Source organism: Saccostrea echinata, unplaced genomic scaffold (assembly GCF_033153115.1).
Source record: "Saccostrea echinata isolate AGI-Se365-2 ecotype Australia unplaced genomic scaffold, CSIRO_AGI_Sech_v1 ptg000064l, whole genome shotgun sequence".
Classification (NCBI taxonomy): Eukaryota; Metazoa; Mollusca; class Bivalvia; order Ostreida; family Ostreidae; genus Saccostrea; species Saccostrea echinata.
In genome coordinates this window covers 2737259-2757609 of record NW_026889813.1, presented here as the reverse complement: position 1 = coordinate 2757609, position 20351 = coordinate 2737259, and the positions used below count along the sequence as shown (strand labels likewise).

The window sequence follows — 20351 nt, the reverse complement described above, 5'->3', positions numbered from 1 at the left end:
GGTTATGATTTGAACAAACTTATCTACACTATATAACGAAGCATTCATTCTGTTAAATCCCTTTGCTTCTCAGCAGGTCAGGTGACCATTTATTCTGTTCTGTATTCTGTTAGCTGTTTTGATAACAGACCAGAAAAACCAAACCTGGTAGGAAATATACTTGTGTTACCTGAATAAAGTTGTCAAGTCTTATGTGCCTGAAAAAGGCTTATGAGACTTTGAAAAATAATTATTTATAATATACATGTAATGCAAACATGACTTGTTTTAATGCAAAATCGAGTGCACTTTAGTTTTAGGAAGATGCACACGCTTCAGAGATATAGCAGGAATATTTGCAAAATTGCTGATTCAAATCTGACTGATTTCTAAGAATGTTCACATACACCAAAGGCCATAACTGAACCCACAAATACTACTACCATATATCTGCAATATACACTTTAAGTTTCAGAATTCAGATATAGACAATGTTATGTCAAATTCATGTTTTTTACAACAAACACATTAGGGGACTGTCTCACATTTATTTTACATGTATAACATCACTGAACCAAAGCAGCAGCTGTAGCAGACTCACTGAAAAAGGAAGAAAATAAAACTTAATTTGAAATAAATGAACATTGTTAAATGTTAAATTACACAATATTTGAGCAGGATTTATAGAGATTCCTAAAAATATTTTTTTCTCCAATTAAAAAAAAATCATCCATTTGGACTTACTATTTCCAGTTAGGTGGCAGAACTTTCTTAGTTTTGTAATATCTGGCCAGTCTGTGAATTCTGCTCTCCACCAGAATCAATCTGAACTTGGAATCTTTGTCCTACAGTGTAAACAACAAAATAGTACAAATCTCTTTTCTGCTTAAACTTTCATTAAGGCGTGACATTATTGGCAAAACATAATTAGCGTCTCTCACATAGTGACCTAGATTCTCATTGGTTGCCGGATTAGCTCATCAATACTGAAATTTACACAGATTTTCATTCACGGGTGAAATACACATGGGATAAAACTGAGTCAGAGTCAAAGAGTGACACAAGGAACCAATTACATCGTTTCTTACAGTAAAGAGGTGTGGCTTATGTTACCTAATCGTTTGTTAACAACAATCTGAAGTTGCTAATGTTATTAAATTCTTAACCAATGAGAATCTAGGTCACCATTGAGAGACGCTAATTATGTAACGCCAAGAATGTCACGCCTTACTGAAAGTTTTCCTTTGGTGATTGGAATACAAACATTATACAAGCAAGTTTGAGACTAGGTGAAACAAGCATTATACATACAAGTTTGAGACTAGGTGAAACAAGCATTATACATACAAGTTTGGGATTAGGTGAAACAAGCATTATACAAACAAGTTTGAGACTAGGTGAAACAAGCATTATACATACAAGTTTGAGTCTAGGTGAAACAAGCATTATACATACAAGTTTGAGACTAGGTGAAACAAGCTTTATACATGCAAGTTTGAGACTAGGTGAAACAAGCATTATACATCCAAGTTTGAGACTAGGTGAAACAAGCTTTATACATATAAGTTTGGGACTAGGTGAAACAAGCATTATACATCCAAGTTTGAGACTAGGTGAAACAAGCTTTATACATACAAGTTTGGGATAAGGTGAAACAAGCATTATACATACAAATTTGAAACTAGGTGAAACAAGCATTATACATACAAGTTTGAGACTAGGTGAAACAAGCATTATACAAACAAGTTTGGGACTAGGAGAAACAAGCATTATACATACAAGTTTGGACTAGGTGAAACAAGTATTATACATACAAGTTTGGGACTAGGTGAAACAAGCATTATACATACAAGTTTGGGATTAGGTGAAACAAGCATTATACATACAAGTTTGAGACTAGGTGAAACAAGTATTATACATACAAGTTTGGGACTAGGTGAAACAAGCATTATACATACAAGTTTGGGATTAGGTGAAACAAGCATTATACATACAAGTTTGGGATTAGGTGAAACAAGCATTATACATACAAGTTTTGAGACTAGGTGAAACAGGCATTATACATACAAGTTTGAGTCTAGGTGAAACAAGCATTATACATACAAATTTGAAACTAGGGAAACAAGCATTATACATACAAGTTTTGAGACTAGGTGAAACAAGCATTATACATACAAGTATGGAATTAGGTGAAACAAGCATTATACATACAAGTTTGGGATTAAGTGAAACAAGCATTATATATACAAGTTTTGAGACTAGGTGAAACAGGCATTATACATACAAGTTTGAGTCTAGGTGAAACAAGCATTATACATACAAATTTGAAACTAGGTGAAACAAGCATTATACATACAAGTTTTGAGACTAGGTGAAACAAGCATTATACAAACAAGTTTGGGATTAGGTGAAACAAGCATTATACATACAAGTTTGGGTCTAGGTGAAACAAGCATTATACATACAAATTTGAAACTAGGTGAAACAAGCATTATACATACAAGTTTTGAGACTAGGTGAAACAGGCATTATACATACAAGTTTGAGTCTAGGTGAAACAAGCATTATACATACAAATTTGAAACTAGGTGAAACAAGCATTATACATACAAGTTTTGAGACTAGGTGAAACAAGCATTATACATACAAGTATGGGATTAGGTGAAACAAGCATTATACATACAAGTTTGGGATTAAGTGAAACAAGCATTATATATACAAGTTTTGAGACTAGGTGAAACAGGCATTATACATACAAGTTTGAGTCTAGGTGAAACAAGCATTATACATACAAATTTGAAACTAGGTGAAACAAGCATTATACATACAAGTTTTGAGACTAGGTGAAACAAGCATTATACATACAAGTTTGGGATTAGGTGAAACAAGCATTATACATACAAGTTTGGGTCTAGGTGAAACAAGCATTATACATACAAATTTGAAACTAGGTGAAACAAGCATTATACATACAAGTTTTGAGACTAGGTGAAACAAGCATTATACACACAAGTTTGAGACTAGGTGAAACAAGCATTATACATACAAGTTTGGGATTAGGTGAAACAAGCATTATACATACAAGTTTGGGACTAGGTGAAACAAGCATTATACATACAAGTTTGAGACTAGGTGAAACAAGCATTATACATACAAGTTTGGGATTAGGTGAAACAAGCATTATACATGCAAGTTTGAGACTAGGTAAAACAAGCCTAATCTGTGTGTACCTTCCTGTTCCTTTCCATGTGTTTTCTGATGTTGACAGCCTTCTTGATGAGGTGGTAAAGATCCTCAGGAAGATCAGGGGCCATGCCCTTCTTCTTCAAAATCCTCAGAATCTTATTTCCTGTGACAAAGCGGACTTGGGCCACACCATGAGAGTCACGAAGGATAACACCTGTAATATTGGATAATTCATTGAAAAAAAGTGATCAAGATTAATGCAACAATAGTTCATATTTTCTATTTTTTTTTCCACATTACATATACAGGTACATTAACTTTGCATCATGTTATGTTTTGCTTCTTATTCAAGTATTGGAAGAATACTTTCCCTTGAAATGCCCCAGCAAAGGAGATACTGATATTCTTTAACTTTTCTCTTACACGATGTAACATACAATCACTACATATATATTAAAAACATGCATATTACATAAAATTTCTCAAGGTTGAAAAATAAAAGTAGTGTCAGGCATTGCAATAAGATGCAATACTTCATGTATTCAATTTTTTTCTGTCAGATTTTAGAGTTGTACTACATGATAAATTTATTACAAGAAATAACAATAAAAAACTTGAGGCAAACTATTCAACTGTTTTGCGCCCAATTATGAAAAAAAATGGTTCATTGGTAATGGTTAAATTTGATAAACATACCAATTTGTGATGGTGTCAAGCCTTTCTTGGCCAGCTTCATAATTTGTTCTTCTACATCCTCAGATGTCAACTTCAACCACTACAAAAAATTTATATACAATTTATTTCTGTGCAAACCTCAGGGTGTAGTATGGAATAAAACACTGGACAAATCCCTGTACACCCTTGATTGAACCTGGAAACTAAAATAAACCTGACAAAATCTTCTCAGAAAAAAAACTTACTGTGGGTACAGATCTGCGATATGGCAAAGCTGACTGGGAAATACCTTTCCTGAAATGAAAGTTAAACAAATGTTATAATTACAAATATCTTTTCAGGAATGTATAAAGTCAGCTCAATTACCTTCTAATAAAATTATAAATAAAGTATGGCATATGTATAAACTTAAAACATTTGGCTAAGATTGCATTTTAAAAATGTTTCACTATATAATCATGATAATATTTTCAGCTATTAGTAACTATCAGGGAATACAGGTGGTTACGTTCTGCTTACTTGTTTGACCCGAGTGCATGGTCACGATCCAATTACCTTATCAACCCGAGCGGTTTCGCTCCGAATCAAAAAGATAATCAGTTTCTAGAAAATTTAAGGAGGCTGGGGGGTCAACAAATTAACCACTAATTAACCACCAGATTTAACTTAATTTTTTAGATATGATATCTTAAGCTGTCAACTATCATTTGGCAAAGAAAAATTTCAAAAATTTTAGTTTTAAAATTTGATCATTTTCTATATCTTCATATGGAGCTCTTCTTCTAAAGGAGATCAATATAGTCTAAAAATGGCCACAACCCCCCAGCCTCTTTAAAATTCTTTTATTAAATATCTCCTCTACAAATGAAAACTTTCACCTTTACACTTATCACACATTTTTAATCATTAACATGGTTTTATTACACAATATTTATATCTTGTATGCAGTTTGAATTCAGAACTATTATTCTTTCTTTATACAATTCATAATTGAAAATTCGTAGCAATTATGTTTTTACTAGTGCAACTCCTTTTGTATTCTTTCAAAATCATTTCGGAGCGGATCTGCTCCGATTTGCACCATTGCAACTACATGGGACGTATTTTAACTGTGGTGAGGGTTTGTCTCGAGACACAGATTTAATATTGTAACAATATTTCAGCAAGCTCAGATCCCCCCCCCCCCCTTTCTGTCGATTGTGAAATGATACTCGCTATAATGGTAATCAGGTAGTACAGCGTGACCAGAAAAGTTATTTTATTTGTATTTATTTTATTTACACATGCCATACAATGTTTAAGCATACAAAAACACGTATATATTTCACTGACAAACAAGAGGTGTCTTGTGTTGTTCACCACGTGCAAGTAAATAACCAGTTTTTACATTTTCATGGAGGGAATTGTTACATTTTATAAGTGAAATTGAAAACCTATAGGTTTCTCATTTCATTTTATAACATTTTTACTCCGTCATATCGTTTGTTTGAGGTAAATAAATGCCAATTATTACGAACCCGGGACAGTGCATACGACCCATGATGGCAGCGTGTGTGAAAGAGGAAGTGACGAACCATTGGACTAGCGCCATCTACTGGAGAGATCCAGAACATTTAGCGGCACACTACGAAAGCTTAGTGATAACGCAAAATACACAGAGGTCTTTTTCCACTCGGAAATGCAGAAAAATTCGACGAACACGTCGATCTTTCGCGCCTTTGAGGCTTTGATGAAAACAGAGATGAAAGTTTAGATTTTCGAGAATTAATGCGCGTTCAGCCTCTTAGTTCAAGAGAAAATTATAAACGGGAAATCAATGATTTGAATTAAGTATTTTTGTAACAAGTTAAAGCTATATATGGCGTATCTGAGCTAAAAAAAAAATAATAATAATACGAGATTGAGTGTAGATATACATGATATATGTTATATACGTTCAAATTAAATTTTTACACCGATTTTTAACTTGAATAACCACACGTTTCTATAGTTAAATTGATTTAAACTCATTTACCGTGCCTGTTATTTAAATATGGAGTCGGTAAATAAATCGGTTAATGTTTTAAATTTCTTATAACTTGGAAACGCGATTGATTTAAATTGTGTAATTTAAGGGAAAGTCCCATCTTTACATAAGGTAATAAATCAAATAGAAAAATCTTTTTAATTTTAGTTAGTCTGAACTTTTCAAAAATTCGCCATATATGACTTTAAAAGCTGAATCAGCTCTAGTTTATTGTCTACAAACTATTTTTCCCGACAAGAGATTGCTATGGTAACTGTTTGTGAATAAATTTTGTAATTTTGATGATGAACATGGTGACTTGGAAAAGGGGGATAAATCTGTTTGAGCGCTTCTTTTATGACGCGAAGATTATTATGACGTCACAATGTCAAAGTGTAGGCAACGAATGTCGGAACCTTGTTGTGCTTATGTGACAGCTTATTATTCGGTGGAAATATCTACGAAAAGGGATGAATGATTGCGATCAGGTTAGTGGTTTAATTAATACGATTATGGAATAAATAAAAATACAAGTAATGTTCACAATATACAGAAGCATATCATTTCCGCTGCCATTTTTTTTTATCAACGGCGTTGGAATTTGTACGTACATGCATAAGATGCGAGATATTGGTGCCCACATTTAAGGAACTCGAGTCTGTTTTGATTAGTTATCTGGCTTTTTTTTAAATATTAAATGATTTTGGTGAAATCTGGGATAGAAAATGTGGGCTTTTGAGTGTATTTGGCACTATGTTTGTACTTAGTTTACTGGAGAAGCTTTGCCGTCAACATTTGATCTTTTGAGTTTAGAGATTGACATATTAACAGCGAGATTTTCTTACAACCGTTGTTACAGGGGAGTTTTAATAATTCACTAAGTATCTCTTAAATACCACTACTTTTTAAGAATCTGCTATTTTTCAAAAATAATTGTGATATTAAGGTCAAGATCTAGTAAATAAAAGGAGCCTACAGATTTCTCAAATTTGAGAAATAAATTCATTTAATGAAGCTTTATAAGTATAGCTTGGTCAAATAAGGTGTTTCGGGGCATAATTTGTAGGCAAACAAGACGAAAAATCATATCTTAAGGAAGCGATTGCAAGGCGTCACGTGACCGACTCATGTGATGTTTAAAAAAAGAAGATTTACGGTAACCATTTCCGGAATAACAGCTGAATAAGGAGCGTGATTATGATTACGCCCATGACAAAAGATCTTCGTGGCAATGTTTTTAAAACAAAGAAAGAATAAGATAAATATGTGATGTTGCAGAGTGTTGGTGAGCGTGACGCGGATTTTTTTTTTATCCTGCAACTACCCCTTGCATTGACCTAATAAAGGTAACCTAATAAACCAAAGCTTTATTCGGTCAATGCCCTAATAAAGCCTCGTGCATGTATTCCGACGTTCTAAAAGCATTGTGACGTCATACACATTGCAATGTTTACGCCGTGGCGTCCTAGTTTCAACTGCAGAGATGTGCCTAAATCTGTTGAAAATAGCTCCTGTTGGACGTCAAATGTAAAAATATGTTGCAGGATAAACAAAATACATCGATACTGTCTTGAAATATAAGCGATATTTGGGCTCGGGTCGAAAACGTGAAGGAGGGCTCGGCAAGCCTCGCCCTCCATCACGTTTTCTTACCCTCGCCTAAATATCGCTTATATTTCAAGACAGTAGCCATGTATTTTATATTTTTATCCCTGTGTTTTTTCGTTTTGACACGTCTACCTTTTGTCGTAGTTCTGAACACTGAAATCTATTTCATGAATAAATTTAATTCATATCTGGATCTTTATGTCCTCTAGTTTTATTTAAAATATTAGAATTTTATTTGAGATCGGTTTCTTTCCTATAGGATCTACATCTATGAATAGATATTCATTTCCTAGAAGCTTCAGAATGCGTGATTTTCTCAGTGATTATAATGAATATAGGCTTATATGGATGGACAGATAAACGAATGCGATTTTCATATATTCGTGTATAGACCAGTTTGAGGTCGCATGCTGGACATGAACGTAGTTTTAAAAATATCGCAGAGGAAATTGTTTTCCTCTGTAAGATCTTCTCTAGCATTTTCAACTCTTACATCGACCATGTAAACATTGAATCGTCGGCACATATATTGCGTAAACATTTGTTGTGGTAAAAGTTTTATTTAGTAAAAATTGAAACTTAACACACTTCTTCTGACAGAAAATAAAAGTTTCTTTTTGCAAATTTTCACAAATCTAGCAAAAAATACGCGTGTAAGAATGACAGACGAAACTAAGAGAGGTTAATTCTGACAATCGAGGTACTACGGAGGTACCAGGTAAATTATTTTGAGCATATAACGTTACTTTAAAAAAAACATTGCAGCATATCATGCTCACGGGAATATATTTGAAAAATGAATTTAATTTTTAAAATTCACGAGGACATGAACAAAGTCGCTTCACCTCAGCATATTTCATGAACCGCGTGAGCATGAAGCGCAAATTTATAAATGTCATTCTACGATTATTTTTGAAACAAAACAGTTTGCACTATAGTTTTGACGTCAAATGTGGCATTATGACGTCACAATGGAGATATGTAGGTTTACCTAGTTCATGAGAAAATGAATTGTTTTCTAACATGCAATGAATCTGAAGGAAAAATATTTGCAAATGTAAATATGAAATAGCAAATCACTAAAATTTGTCAAATAAGATAATAGCTAGGATTTTTATATACGATATATATTGCAGGTACAAGTTCTCTGAATCTCTGAAATAACCTATTCATTCAATGTGTTCAAGTGACTGCCCCCCCCCCCCTGCCTTTCCGATACCAAGGCACAGTGCAGAGAACTCGATGAGTGTTCAGAGCATGAACAATTTGGCCTTTAGACCACTGTGCACTGGTTTAGAATGTATATACTTATATTGATATAATAACGGAATGAATATTTTGGAGATGAGGAAATTAAAAAAAATATGCATATTGTTGTTTTTTGTGTACATGATACTTATATCATTCTGCTATCATTCTGCTCTACGTATAAAATGAGCAACCACCACAAGATTTTCAGGAAAAAGTATTTATTAATCTATACGTATTTTCTATAGTTTTTTTTTTTAAATCAGACTATGCATATTAAAGGTTCAGCAACAAACCATCAGATTAAAATTTATGAAATCTTTTAATATTTTAGGAAGGGGGGGGGGTATTGAAATGCATGTAACTTAAAAAAGAATGTGATGATCCCACTTCATATTTTAACCATAAGTCACTTATAATAATTGTTACAAAATATATTAATTTTAGGAAAATTCATTGGGCAATTTTTTGTCAAGACGTTGAAAACTGCTCTTGGGGTGAAAATATTACTGCAAATTTACAATGACTACTCCCCAAAGTAACTGTGGCATTAGTACACCTATCAATAGTTTCCGATACAATTTTTATTTTCGATGAATATAAAGCATATTATTTAATATCTGGTGAAAATTATTTAATTTGTTTCAATTTTGATACCTGTATAGCATACTTAAAATTTCAGTACATAAATATCAAAATATTGAAAAACGGTGGTTACCATGGCAACCATATCTTCCTTATAACCCTGATGACCATGGTTGAAATTTTCAAATTATGATACGATTAACGTAAGGCAAATTATATGTAAAAATGAGAAAAAATCATAGAGCGGATTTTTTTCATGTACCCTTGCAATCTCTTCCTTAAACTTTCATTTTCAATGAAAAATTAAGAAAATCAGTCATGAATATGGGAGTTTTTTCCATACCAGACAAATTAAATGTATCCAGATTGCCTACAGTCTCTCAGAAAACGGTATTTTGTATGTTCTTAGCCTCTTCTTTAAAATAATATTAAATTGAAAATAGGTTTCGGGATTACTTTTCACATGATTTCAAATTGAATTCCAGAAAAGTACTTTATTTTCTACATAATTCTTTTACAGCTGTAAAGTACGGGAAAAAGAAAGTTTAATTTGATTATGACGTCATAATGGATCTAACATCAAAAAGGCAGTCTAAAATCATTTACTAGATCTTGACCTTCAATCACTGATTATTCAGAATACTTTTTAACGTCACAATATCAATTGTGACGTCAGAATATTGACTTTAACTACGAATGGCGAAATATTGTTGTCATTCTTTTCATTGATCCAGCAGAAGCGAAACAGTTACTGTATTTGGAAAAAAATATGATAAGTCCTATCAAGGTTTGTTATCAGGTCAATAACAAGAAAAATTTGTTCTTTGAGCATTGGTGGAGGAAGTTTTATTACTTAATTACTTGGTTTTCTGGTGACTTTAAAAAAATCCACCAACTTCAAGATAGATTTCACGTGTTAGTTATGTGTGCGCAATATCATCTTACTACCCCCCCCCCCTCCCCAAGAAGGTGTTACAATTATATATTTTTTTGGTCTTATCTTTGCAGAACGAAAATGAAATACTGGATTTTGGGAAGGAGACTGTAAAAAGTGTGGTAAGCGGAATTACTGAATCTAAATGAAGGAATAAGAAAACAACGGGGGGGGGGGGGGGTTCAAGCTACACTTGCCCTGGATTGCGTTAATGCTTGGATTAAAGCATTCAAGCTTGGTTGTACAAAGAAAAGTAAAAATTCATACTGCATAAGGGGCTTCATGCTTACATGATTTACTTCCAGGACGAGAAGTTGCCGATTCTCAAATTCCACTACAACTGGGCCGAGATGGTAGAAAAGGTGGAAGAGGAGAAATTAAAGGAAGAAAAGGTGAGATATACAGTAAAAGTCATTCTCCTAGAACATTGGTATGAGTGATTTTCTGATTAATTGCTTCTGAATATTTGGTTCCTCGAATCTGGAAAAAAGGGGGATGACACTGAAGGTCCATTTCATCCCAGAAATGGAAATACATGGGTTTTTTTCCCTTTGATAATTAAAACCATATGTTTACATTTCTTAAAAGATGTTTAAAATTATTGAAACTTAATACACATCTACTTTTGTAGAATGAAACTCAAATGAATTTCGAGGAAGAGACAAAGAAAACTGTGGTAGGTGATATTTTTTACTGCCTACAAATAAAATGATTGTAAAGGTGTAGTAACACTATTAAAAATTGGTAACAGTGATTTTTTTTCATAAAATATACATGTTTATATAAAAGACTTATTCCATGAGACTTTCACGCAGACATTTAGTTATTTATATCTTAAATGGGTTAACTTTTAGGAAGAACATTTGGCTTTTCTGAATTTAAAAGATGAGATGATTGAAAAGAAGGATGGAAAAATAAAGACAAAAGCAAAACAAATAGCAGATGCTAAGCAAAAGAAACCGAGAACCAAGAGGACAAAATTGAGAATGGAGAAAGAAGAGGAGAATTTGAAGAGAAAGATATTGAAAAAACAAGTTGAGATGCTGAAAGTGGAGGTAGAGAAGAGATTAAAGACAGATGGGAAAACCAAGGAAAAAAGAAGACAGAAATCAGAGACAGAAGAAATAAAAGAAGAAAAGTTACATACCAAGAGAAGAATATGACCCATCAGAGGAAAACACAGAGGAGGGGAAATCAAACACAAATAAAAAGAGTGAATCACAAGAAGCATCGAATGAGGAGAAATCAGATGTAAGAGAAAGGATAAAGCCAGCTAAGGAGGAAGAGAAGGATAAATCAGATGAAGGAAATAAGACAGGGAAGTCAGAGAAGGATAAATCAGATGAAGGAAATAAGACAGGGAAGTCAGAGGAGGATAAATCATATGAAGAAAATAAGACAGAGAAGTCAGAGGAGGAAGAGAAGGATAAATCAGATGAAGGAAATAAGACAGGGAAGTCAGAGAAGGAAGAGAAGGATAAATCAGATGAAGGAAATAAGACAGGGAAGTCAGAGGAGGAAGAGAAGGACAAATCAGATGAAGAAAATAAGACAGAGAAGTCAGAGGAGGAAGAGAAGGATAAGTCAGATGAAGAAAATAAGACAGGGAAGTCAGAGAAGGAAGAGAAGGATAAATCAGATGAAGGAAATAAGACAGGGAAGTCAGAGGAGGAAGAGAAGGATAAGTTAGATGAAGAAAATAAGACAGGGAAGTCAGAGGAGGAAGAGAAGGATAAGTTAGATGAAGAAAATAAGATAGAGAAGTCAGAGGAGGAAGAGAAGGATAAATCAGATGAAGGAAATAAGATACAGAAGTCAGAGGAGGAAGAGATGGATAAGTCAGATGAAGGAAATAAGACAGGGAAGTCAGAGGAGGAAGAGAATGATAAGCCAGACAAAGAAAAAAAGATAGAGACTTCAGAGGAGGAAGAGAAAGACAAGTCAGACAAAGGAAGTAAGTTAGATATGTCAGATTATAAAGAGTTTGATAAAACAGAAAAAGGAAATAAGAAAGAGGCTTCAGAGGAGGTAGAAAACTATAAGTCAGATAAAGGAAATGAGAAAGAGACATCAGAGGAAGAAAAGAAGGAAAAGTTAAACAAAGAAAACACCAGAGAGACGTCAGAAGAGGAAAAGAAGGATAAAACAGACGAAAGCAAAAAGAACGAGACTTCAGATGAGGAAGAAAAGGATAAATCAGACAATGGAAAAAAGATAAAGACGTCAGTGGAAGAAGAGAAGGATAAACCTGACAGAGGAATTAAGATAGAAACGTCAGAGGAGGAAGAGAAGGAAAAGTCAGACAAAGAAAATAATATAGAGATATCAGAGGATGAAGAAAAGGATAAACCAGACAAAGGAAATAAGATAGACAAGTCAGAGGAGGAAAGGAAGGAAAAGTCAAATGAAGGAAATAAGATAGAGACTTCAGAGGAGGAAAAGATGGATAGGCCAGACAAAGAAAATAAGATAGAGACTTTAGAGGAAGAAGAGAAAGAAAAGTCAGACAAAGGAAATAAGTTAGATACGTCAGAAGACGAAGAGATGGATAAAACAGAAAAAGAAAATAAGAAAGAGACTTCAGAGGAGGAAGAGAAGTTTAAGTCAAACAAAGAAAATAACATAGAGACGTCAGAAGAGGAAAAAAAGGATAAAACAGACAAAAGTAAAAAGAAGAAGACTTCATGGGAGAAAATAAAGGAAAAGTCAGACAAAGGAAATAAAATAGAGACGTCAGTGGGGGAAAAGAAGGATAAACTAGACAAAGGAAATAAAATAGAGAAGTCAGAGGAGGAAGTAAAGGATAAATCAGATGAAGGGAATAAGATAGAGAAGTCAGAGGAGGAAGAGAAGTATATGTCAGACAAAGGAAATAAGACAGAAACGTCAGAGGAGAAAGAGAATGATAATTCAGATAAAGGAAATATTATAGAGAAGTCAGAGGAGGAAGAGAAGTATATGTCAGATGAAGGAAATAAGATGGAGACTTCAGAAGAGGAAGAGAAGAATAGGCCAGACAAAGGAAATACGACAGAAACGTCTGAGGCGAAAGAGAAAGATAAATAGAGAAAGAGAAATAAGATAGAGAAGTTAGAAAAAAAGAGAAGGATAAGACAGACAAAGAAAATAAGATAGAGACTTCAGAGATGGAAGAGAAAGAAACGTCAGACAAAGGAAATAAGTTATATACATCAGAGGTTGATAAACAGAAAAGAAAATAAGAAAGGGATGTCAGATGAGGAAGAGAAGAATAAGTCAGACAAAAGAAATAAGAAAGAGACACCAGAGGAGGAAACGAAGGATAGGTCAAACAAAGAAAATAACATAGAGACGTCAGAGGAGGAAGAAAAGGATAAGTCAAAGAAGGGAAATAAAATAAAGACGTCAGAGGAGGAAGAGAAGGATACATTGGACAAATGGAATAAGATTGAGTCATCAGAAGAGAAAGGGAAAAATAAGTCATTAAACAAGGCGAATAAGATAAAGACATCAGAAGAGGAAAAGAAAGATAAGTCATTAAACAAAACGAATAAGATAAATACGTTAGAGGAAGACGAGAAGGATACATCCGACAAAAGGAATAAGATAGAGACATCAGAGGAGAAAGGGAAAAATAAGTCATTAAACAAAGCGAATAAGATAAAGACATCAGAAGAGGAAGAGAAGTATAAGTTAGAGAAAGGAGATAAAATAGAGACGTCAGAGGAGAGAGGGATGGAAAAGTCAGAAGCTGAAAAACAGGAGGAGAAAGTCGATGTAGAAAAGAAAATTGATAATTTAGAGGAAGAAATGGGGGAGGGGTCAGATATAGAAAAGAAGATTAAGATGTTGGAGGCAGAAAAACAAGAGAAGAAAATAAACACAAAGAAAAGAAAAGAGGAAAAATTAAAGGCACAAAAGGAGGAGGAAACAGAGATTAAGAACGAGAGAAAAATGCAAACATGTAAGGAAGAAAGATTGAAAGGAGAGAAGGAGGAGACAAAATTTGATATGGAGGATGACATTAATACCCAGAACAGGCAGCCTTTCTGGTACAGATTCCTATGTGGAACATCATGTTTATCTGTGAGTACATTTTTTTCGCTATCATACATGTATTTTTCACTATACAATTTGTGACTTGATGTGGTTCATTTGTTTTATTAATTATATATTTGTAATTTGATTTTTTTAAACACATATCTTTTCAGAAGAAGGAAAATCAGAATAAAAAGAAAGAAATAAAGAAAAGAACAGAGAGAACTGGATTTCTGGAGAGAATGAGGAAACTTGTTAAAAAATAACGTTTGAAAAATATAGATTTACAAATGGCAGCAAAAATATGTATTTATAAATGTATTTATTTGTTAATATTTTTATTTGTTTACATATATTTTTATATCTTTGATTATATAAAGTTATTTTATAAACCTTTGTTTTGTGCTTCTATTATCACAGTACCAATGTTACTTAATTTCTTCACATATAACAGAATGAAATATATGGAGATAACGAACAGTATTCAAGCTCAAAAGTCTGTTCGAACAATACAAATCAGGAGCAGAGCAAACTTATATAAGAACCTCTAAAACATCTGAGGTGGGATCAGGTGCCATGGAAGAGTGAGTATCCCCTGCCAACCGGTCACACCCGCCGTTTGCTCCTTGTCATGATCGGGAAATAATGGAAAAATCCGTCGACAATTCAGTTGGTAAAGCCTAACAATAATTATGAAAAACGCCAGTCAGCATTTGCCTTAATAATAGATTGTATTTGCTGACAAGGTCATTGTATCGACCATGGGGCATACCAAATGATGACTTTAAAGGAAACTGTTGATATTCTTGTTTCATCAACTTGTTTTTTCAATAACTTACCTCGTTTTAGAAATTGTTCATACGTAGAGCATGCTCTTGCGTATCGAATCAACTGAGAGATATAAACCCCATATTCAGGTGATGAAGGTATATTGCTGCATAAGTATAAAGGAAGTTGACGATTGAAAAGTTAAAGTCATCACGTTTATCATAAAGCTTTGCTGTTAGATTAACGTATTTTTGTAGTAAAATATCCAAACATGAAACAGATGTGTCAGACTCTGTGGTATCTTTTATTTCAAGCTCACTGGGATATATCGTGTCGATATATGAATGGAAATGACTATTCTTAATTAATAATACGTCGTCGATATATCTAAATGTCGAGTTAAAGGCCACAGCAAGGGTTTTCTTTTTCTCATGCATAAGATTTTGTATAAATTTTGCTTCATATGAATACAAAAATTGGTCTGCTAATACGGAGGCGCAATTGGACCCATGGAAATTCCAACAGATTGTTGGAAGACCTGGTCTCCAAAAACCACATAGATATTGTCAATCAGAAAGTCACGCATCTTTTCAATATCAACTTCAAAGTACTTGTGTGTACAATCAGAATGTTTTTAACAAAATAATTTTGCAAATGACCAATGACAAGGCACGTAAATTTACGAGTTTCATTTTCATTGAAAAATATTCAAAACTAACAAATGATTTGAAGAATTTCCTCCTTAGGAAGGGAGCTATGGGTATAAGTTGGATTACCACTTGTAGAATTAAATCCCATTTCCTCTAAAATACAATACCATGCGAATGAATTTTGAATAGAATACATTTTGTTCCTTTTCCGAGATCCATTGCTGATTTCTCAGTGAGCCATAACTTTTTCGCATAGTTTTAACGATGATAAAAGTTTTTAATTTTATGCATACATTCCAACATTCTTTTTAACATAAAAATACAGAAAAGGCTATATAAATATTGAAAAATTCTATATTTTTTAGTATACAACTTGAGCAAATTTGAATCGGCACTACCAAACAACTATTTTTACATACAGGTATATTTATTCTTTCTCAAAAAAATAAATGAATGAATGAATAAATCAAAAAAAGAAGAAAAATGGAAAAAGTGTCCTGTTTATTTTATATAAGATATGGTTCCTAGTATGACGTAAATAAACTTGGGAATCAAACTGAATTTGTGCTACATGGAAACGTGTTCATCTCAATTTGACTTCGAAATAATCAGAGAATAAAATCTGAAGCGTTTTGCTGTATTTTTTTCTAAACAGAACTTTGCACTGGGACGCTTGCATTTTATCATTTTCTTGTCAAAAAGTTTCTGAGACATTTTGTAAGAATTGATGTGGATTATTAATAGTTATAACTCCCCCCCCCCCCCCTGCTCTGAAAAAGAACTAAAAAAAATTCGATATTTTCATATTTTTCAATCTTCTTTATGAAAAATCTTGACCCAGGTGTCATGTTTGTATTGCAGAAAGCTTCTTCAGGTGAGGGTACACGGTTTAGTTTTAATTTAACGGGGGGACACAGTGCTGGTATCGGGTTGGCATTAAATCAAAGTACTAGTATACCTAGACAAACAAAACCAAATATTCTCTTTTCATTAATTAAGCAGGAAATAGTTGTTAGAAAAAATATACTGTGCTCAGGGAAAATGTCCCACAGATCCGAGGGCAAAAAATGGTCAATGATAAAATGTGACATGATTTACGGATCCTTTAATATACAGGTGTCCCTTGCCATTGACTGACAGTTCCTGGTCAGTGGTCACAATGAGATGAAACAAAGTAAAATAGGGCAAAGATAGGGAGACACAGTTCTAAAAATACTCAAGGTAAAATAAGCCAAAGATAAAGAGAGGCAGTTCTTAAGAAGTGTAATAACCATACGTAATTTCTGTGAAAATTGGGCTCCCAAAAATATGCCCCATCCTCTTACTTCTTGGAGTTGGAAACGAATTTCATGTTCAAATGTACAAACAAATGTCAGGAATAAAACCAATGAAATGCTGTTTGAATAAAGAGTTAACTTGATTTTAAGATTCCTTATATCAATTTGACTTTTGAAAGATTGTACTGCAGTGCAGATCCAACAGGATTACTAGTATTAAGACTTGTCATTGTACTTATATTTACTAGTATTGCTAAGAAAAAACCTAATCCCTTTGTTTATAAAATGTACATGTATATCTCGTGAAGCGTCTGACTGTTGAGCTTGTGTATCACTTGAAAATACAACCTCTGTCAGAAATTTTAATCTAGATCACTAGTTCAGAAAATATAGCTGATAATTGTCTCCAAATGCAGTCATATACAGATATCCTGACGGCAAGCAGGAGTTATATACAGCGTCCAGTCAGGAAGCATATAGTTTGTATCCCTTCTGTCGTCATCCAGGCTTGAGCAACGACGAGGTCAACGATGGTCTAGTCATTCACCCAATTTAAACGTTACGGTAATCATCAGACGTTATGGTAACCATCTGACGTTATGGCAATCATCAAACGTTACGGTAATCATCTGGCGTTACGGTATTCATCTGACGGTAATCAACTAACGATACGGTAATTAATTGACGTTATGGTAATTATCTGACGGTACAATTATCATTTGACATTACAGTAATCATTGTTATTGTAAACTTTACGGTAATTATCTAATATGTTGGTTATCATCTCCCGTTACGTTTATCATCTGACGTTACGGTTATCATCTGACATTGCGGTAATAATCTGTGTATTTCATACTTTAACTAGCATAGGGAAATTTCAAAATACTCATGTATATAAAGTTGTCAGTAGCTGTGCAATAAGTTAGAAAAACTGTCCATTCTTAGACAAAATTGCACTGTTTTTTTTTTTAAATAAGAAAATGGACAATCTTTATCCTTGTAGTGTATTCGCTACACGGCATGTGAACACAACTGGGCGTAGATATACATGTCAAGTAGAAAATTAATTTTAAAATTTTGATACAACCCCAAAAGTCCGATCGAAACGTAAATAGGAGGTACAATATAAATTGAGGATTCTGTAAATCTCTCGTTTAATATATATCAATGGTATACAGGAGTTGCGAATAAAAGATTGGTAACCCCCCCTCCCCATATATTATAAAAAGAATGGCAGTGTTCACGTATTTTTAAGGGAAACCCCAAATTTGTGTCCGGTCGAAGCGTAAAATAGAATATGTATACGTAATTCCGCTCTATGTCAAAGATATAAATATCGAGGGGTGTGCATCGTGTGTAGGAGGTCATTTTCAGGCTAGTTAACTGGGGTAAGGTTACAACTTCCAATCCTCCCTTACCACTTTTCTCCCATAAAATAAATATTACTTCGCGTTATGTTTACTTTTTATAGGACGGGAAGATCTCAAGGTGTTGAGTCATTTTTATTGATATAAAACAAACACTGGAAATGATTTTTTATTTGACATATTAATATTTACATTTCCAATGCAAATATTTTTCCTTAAGATTCTTTGCAAACCTAGAAAAAGTTTACGTTCTCATGAACTACTGCGGGAGAGTAAGAATATATATTTCCATTGTGATGTAATTGAAGGAAAAATAGTGCAATTTTTTTTTTTCAAAAATGAACGTTGAATGACAAAAATATGTGGCCAATCATTAAAAAAATAATGTAAATATGATATATGATTTTAAATTATGAGAATTCATGACTACAACGCTTCAACGCTTCAAGTCTGCATATTTATCATGAAGCGCTAACGTGTTTCATGAAATATACCGACGTGAAGCGTCGTAGTTCACGTCCTCATGAATTCTCAAAACTTAAATTCATCTCTTAAAAAAAATACATTAAACGTTTTATCACTTTCTTTCATAAATTCCTACTTAGGATGTCTTACGACATTTTTAAAACTATTCCCAGATATTCTTTGAAAAGCATAAGTAAGTAACATTCGGGTCGGAAATCTTTGACTAAAAGATGTACTTGCGTCTGAAAGTAAAACTGACCATAATCGATCGGCAAATCTTTCCGATGCCGATGAAGCCAATTTAAAGAGTTTCCGAGGCAAGTGAAGTTACATTATGTCAATAGTGAAATGCCTTAGAATTTTTTTTTGTATAAGAAATACATATGTACTTTTAAATGCTCTTTTAGAAAAAAAAAATATTTAAAAAAAACTAGAACACATCTTGAAGCATGTACAGGTGTGCAGTCTGTTAACCAAATTATTTTTGAAGAGCTTCATAAACACTTCTGCAACTAGTTGTGAACATATAGTCATGTTTGTATAATTTATATATAAGAATGAATAAGAGCATACAATATACATGGGCAATCAAAGTTTTATACAAGGGAAAAATGAAAAAAATCATCTGAAGAAGCACAGAAAAAGTCGTGATTAGTCATTTTTATATAAAAGAGTCCTCAGGTATGGTGTATATTCAAGTTTATTCAAATCATGACCCTCTGGGTGGGGTGGAGCCACAAAAAGCAATCAAATTTAAGTTTTACATAGGAATAATAAGGAAAAATCTACTAGAATCTTTAAAAAAACATGTTTTGTATCATATTTATATCGAATTTTCCTCAATAAGTAGTTCAGATTCTTTTTTTAAAATCATGTCCGCCGAGGAAATGGTGGGGCCAAAATGTGCGACGTTTTACATAAGGGAACACAGTAACAATCTTTAAAAAATCTTCTTCTTAAGAACAGGAAAAGCTAAGATTAGTCATTATTATATAGAAGTAGCCTCATGCAGGTAATTATTATGAAAGTTTGTTCAAATCATGACCCCTGTGGGTAGTGTGGGGCTACAATAAAATAATACTTCTATATACTATATACAATACTACATATTGTTGTTATTTACATATTGTCGTCAGCGACAATATGTACCTACCCTCACTGCCGATGGACGACAATTGTCGTATTGTACATATTGTCGCAGGTGTAACGACGAAAAGTGACCCCCGTAGAATATTGACCGGGAGATCAAATTTCTTCGTAGAAAAATGACCCAACGGTCAATTTTCTACGGCAAGTAGGGTCATTTTTCGACCGTAAAAAACCCTTCCAGGCCAGTAATTCTATGACTCCACACACGTTGAAAAATGACCCCCATAGAAATTTGATCCCCTACTTTTTCACCACAATTTATAATTAAACCTTTAGAAATGAGATGTGATATGCGTTAATCCGAGGTTAGGGAGGGTCGGTGAAGGCCTAGAGTCTCCAGATTTTTTTTCTTTCAAATGTATATTGGGGGAGGAGCAAAGTATCTTCCCCTTCTTAACGCCACTTCTCAATATTAGCATCATATACATTTAGGTACGT

General features: G+C 33.5%; 2 protein-coding genes across 2 annotated transcripts; one reads left to right on the top strand and one right to left on the bottom strand.

Annotated features, from left to right (window-relative positions):
- Positions 1 to 513: 513 nt before the first annotated feature.
- LOC133175989 (small ribosomal subunit protein uS15) lies at positions 514 to 5426 on the bottom strand. Its single transcript, XM_061311167.1, has 6 exons — positions 5358 to 5426; positions 4086 to 4134; positions 3862 to 3940; positions 3210 to 3379; positions 724 to 824; positions 514 to 579 (listed from the first exon to the last, which is right to left on the bottom strand). Exons 1-6 carry the CDS (start codon positions 5378 to 5380, stop codon positions 546 to 548), a joined length of 456 nt encoding a protein of 151 aa, XP_061167151.1. The 5' UTR covers positions 5381 to 5426; the 3' UTR covers positions 514 to 545.
- Positions 5427 to 10055: 4629 nt separating this feature from the next.
- Positions 10056 to 14503, top strand: LOC133175677 (glutamic acid-rich protein-like). Its single transcript, XM_061310785.1, has 8 exons — positions 10056 to 10073; positions 10295 to 10342; positions 10526 to 10612; positions 10852 to 10896; positions 11075 to 11275; positions 11394 to 13258; positions 13430 to 14285; positions 14411 to 14503. Exons 1-8 carry the CDS (start codon positions 10056 to 10058, stop codon positions 14501 to 14503), a joined length of 3213 nt encoding a protein of 1070 aa, XP_061166769.1.
- The last annotated feature ends 5848 nt before the right edge of the window (positions 14504 to 20351 follow it).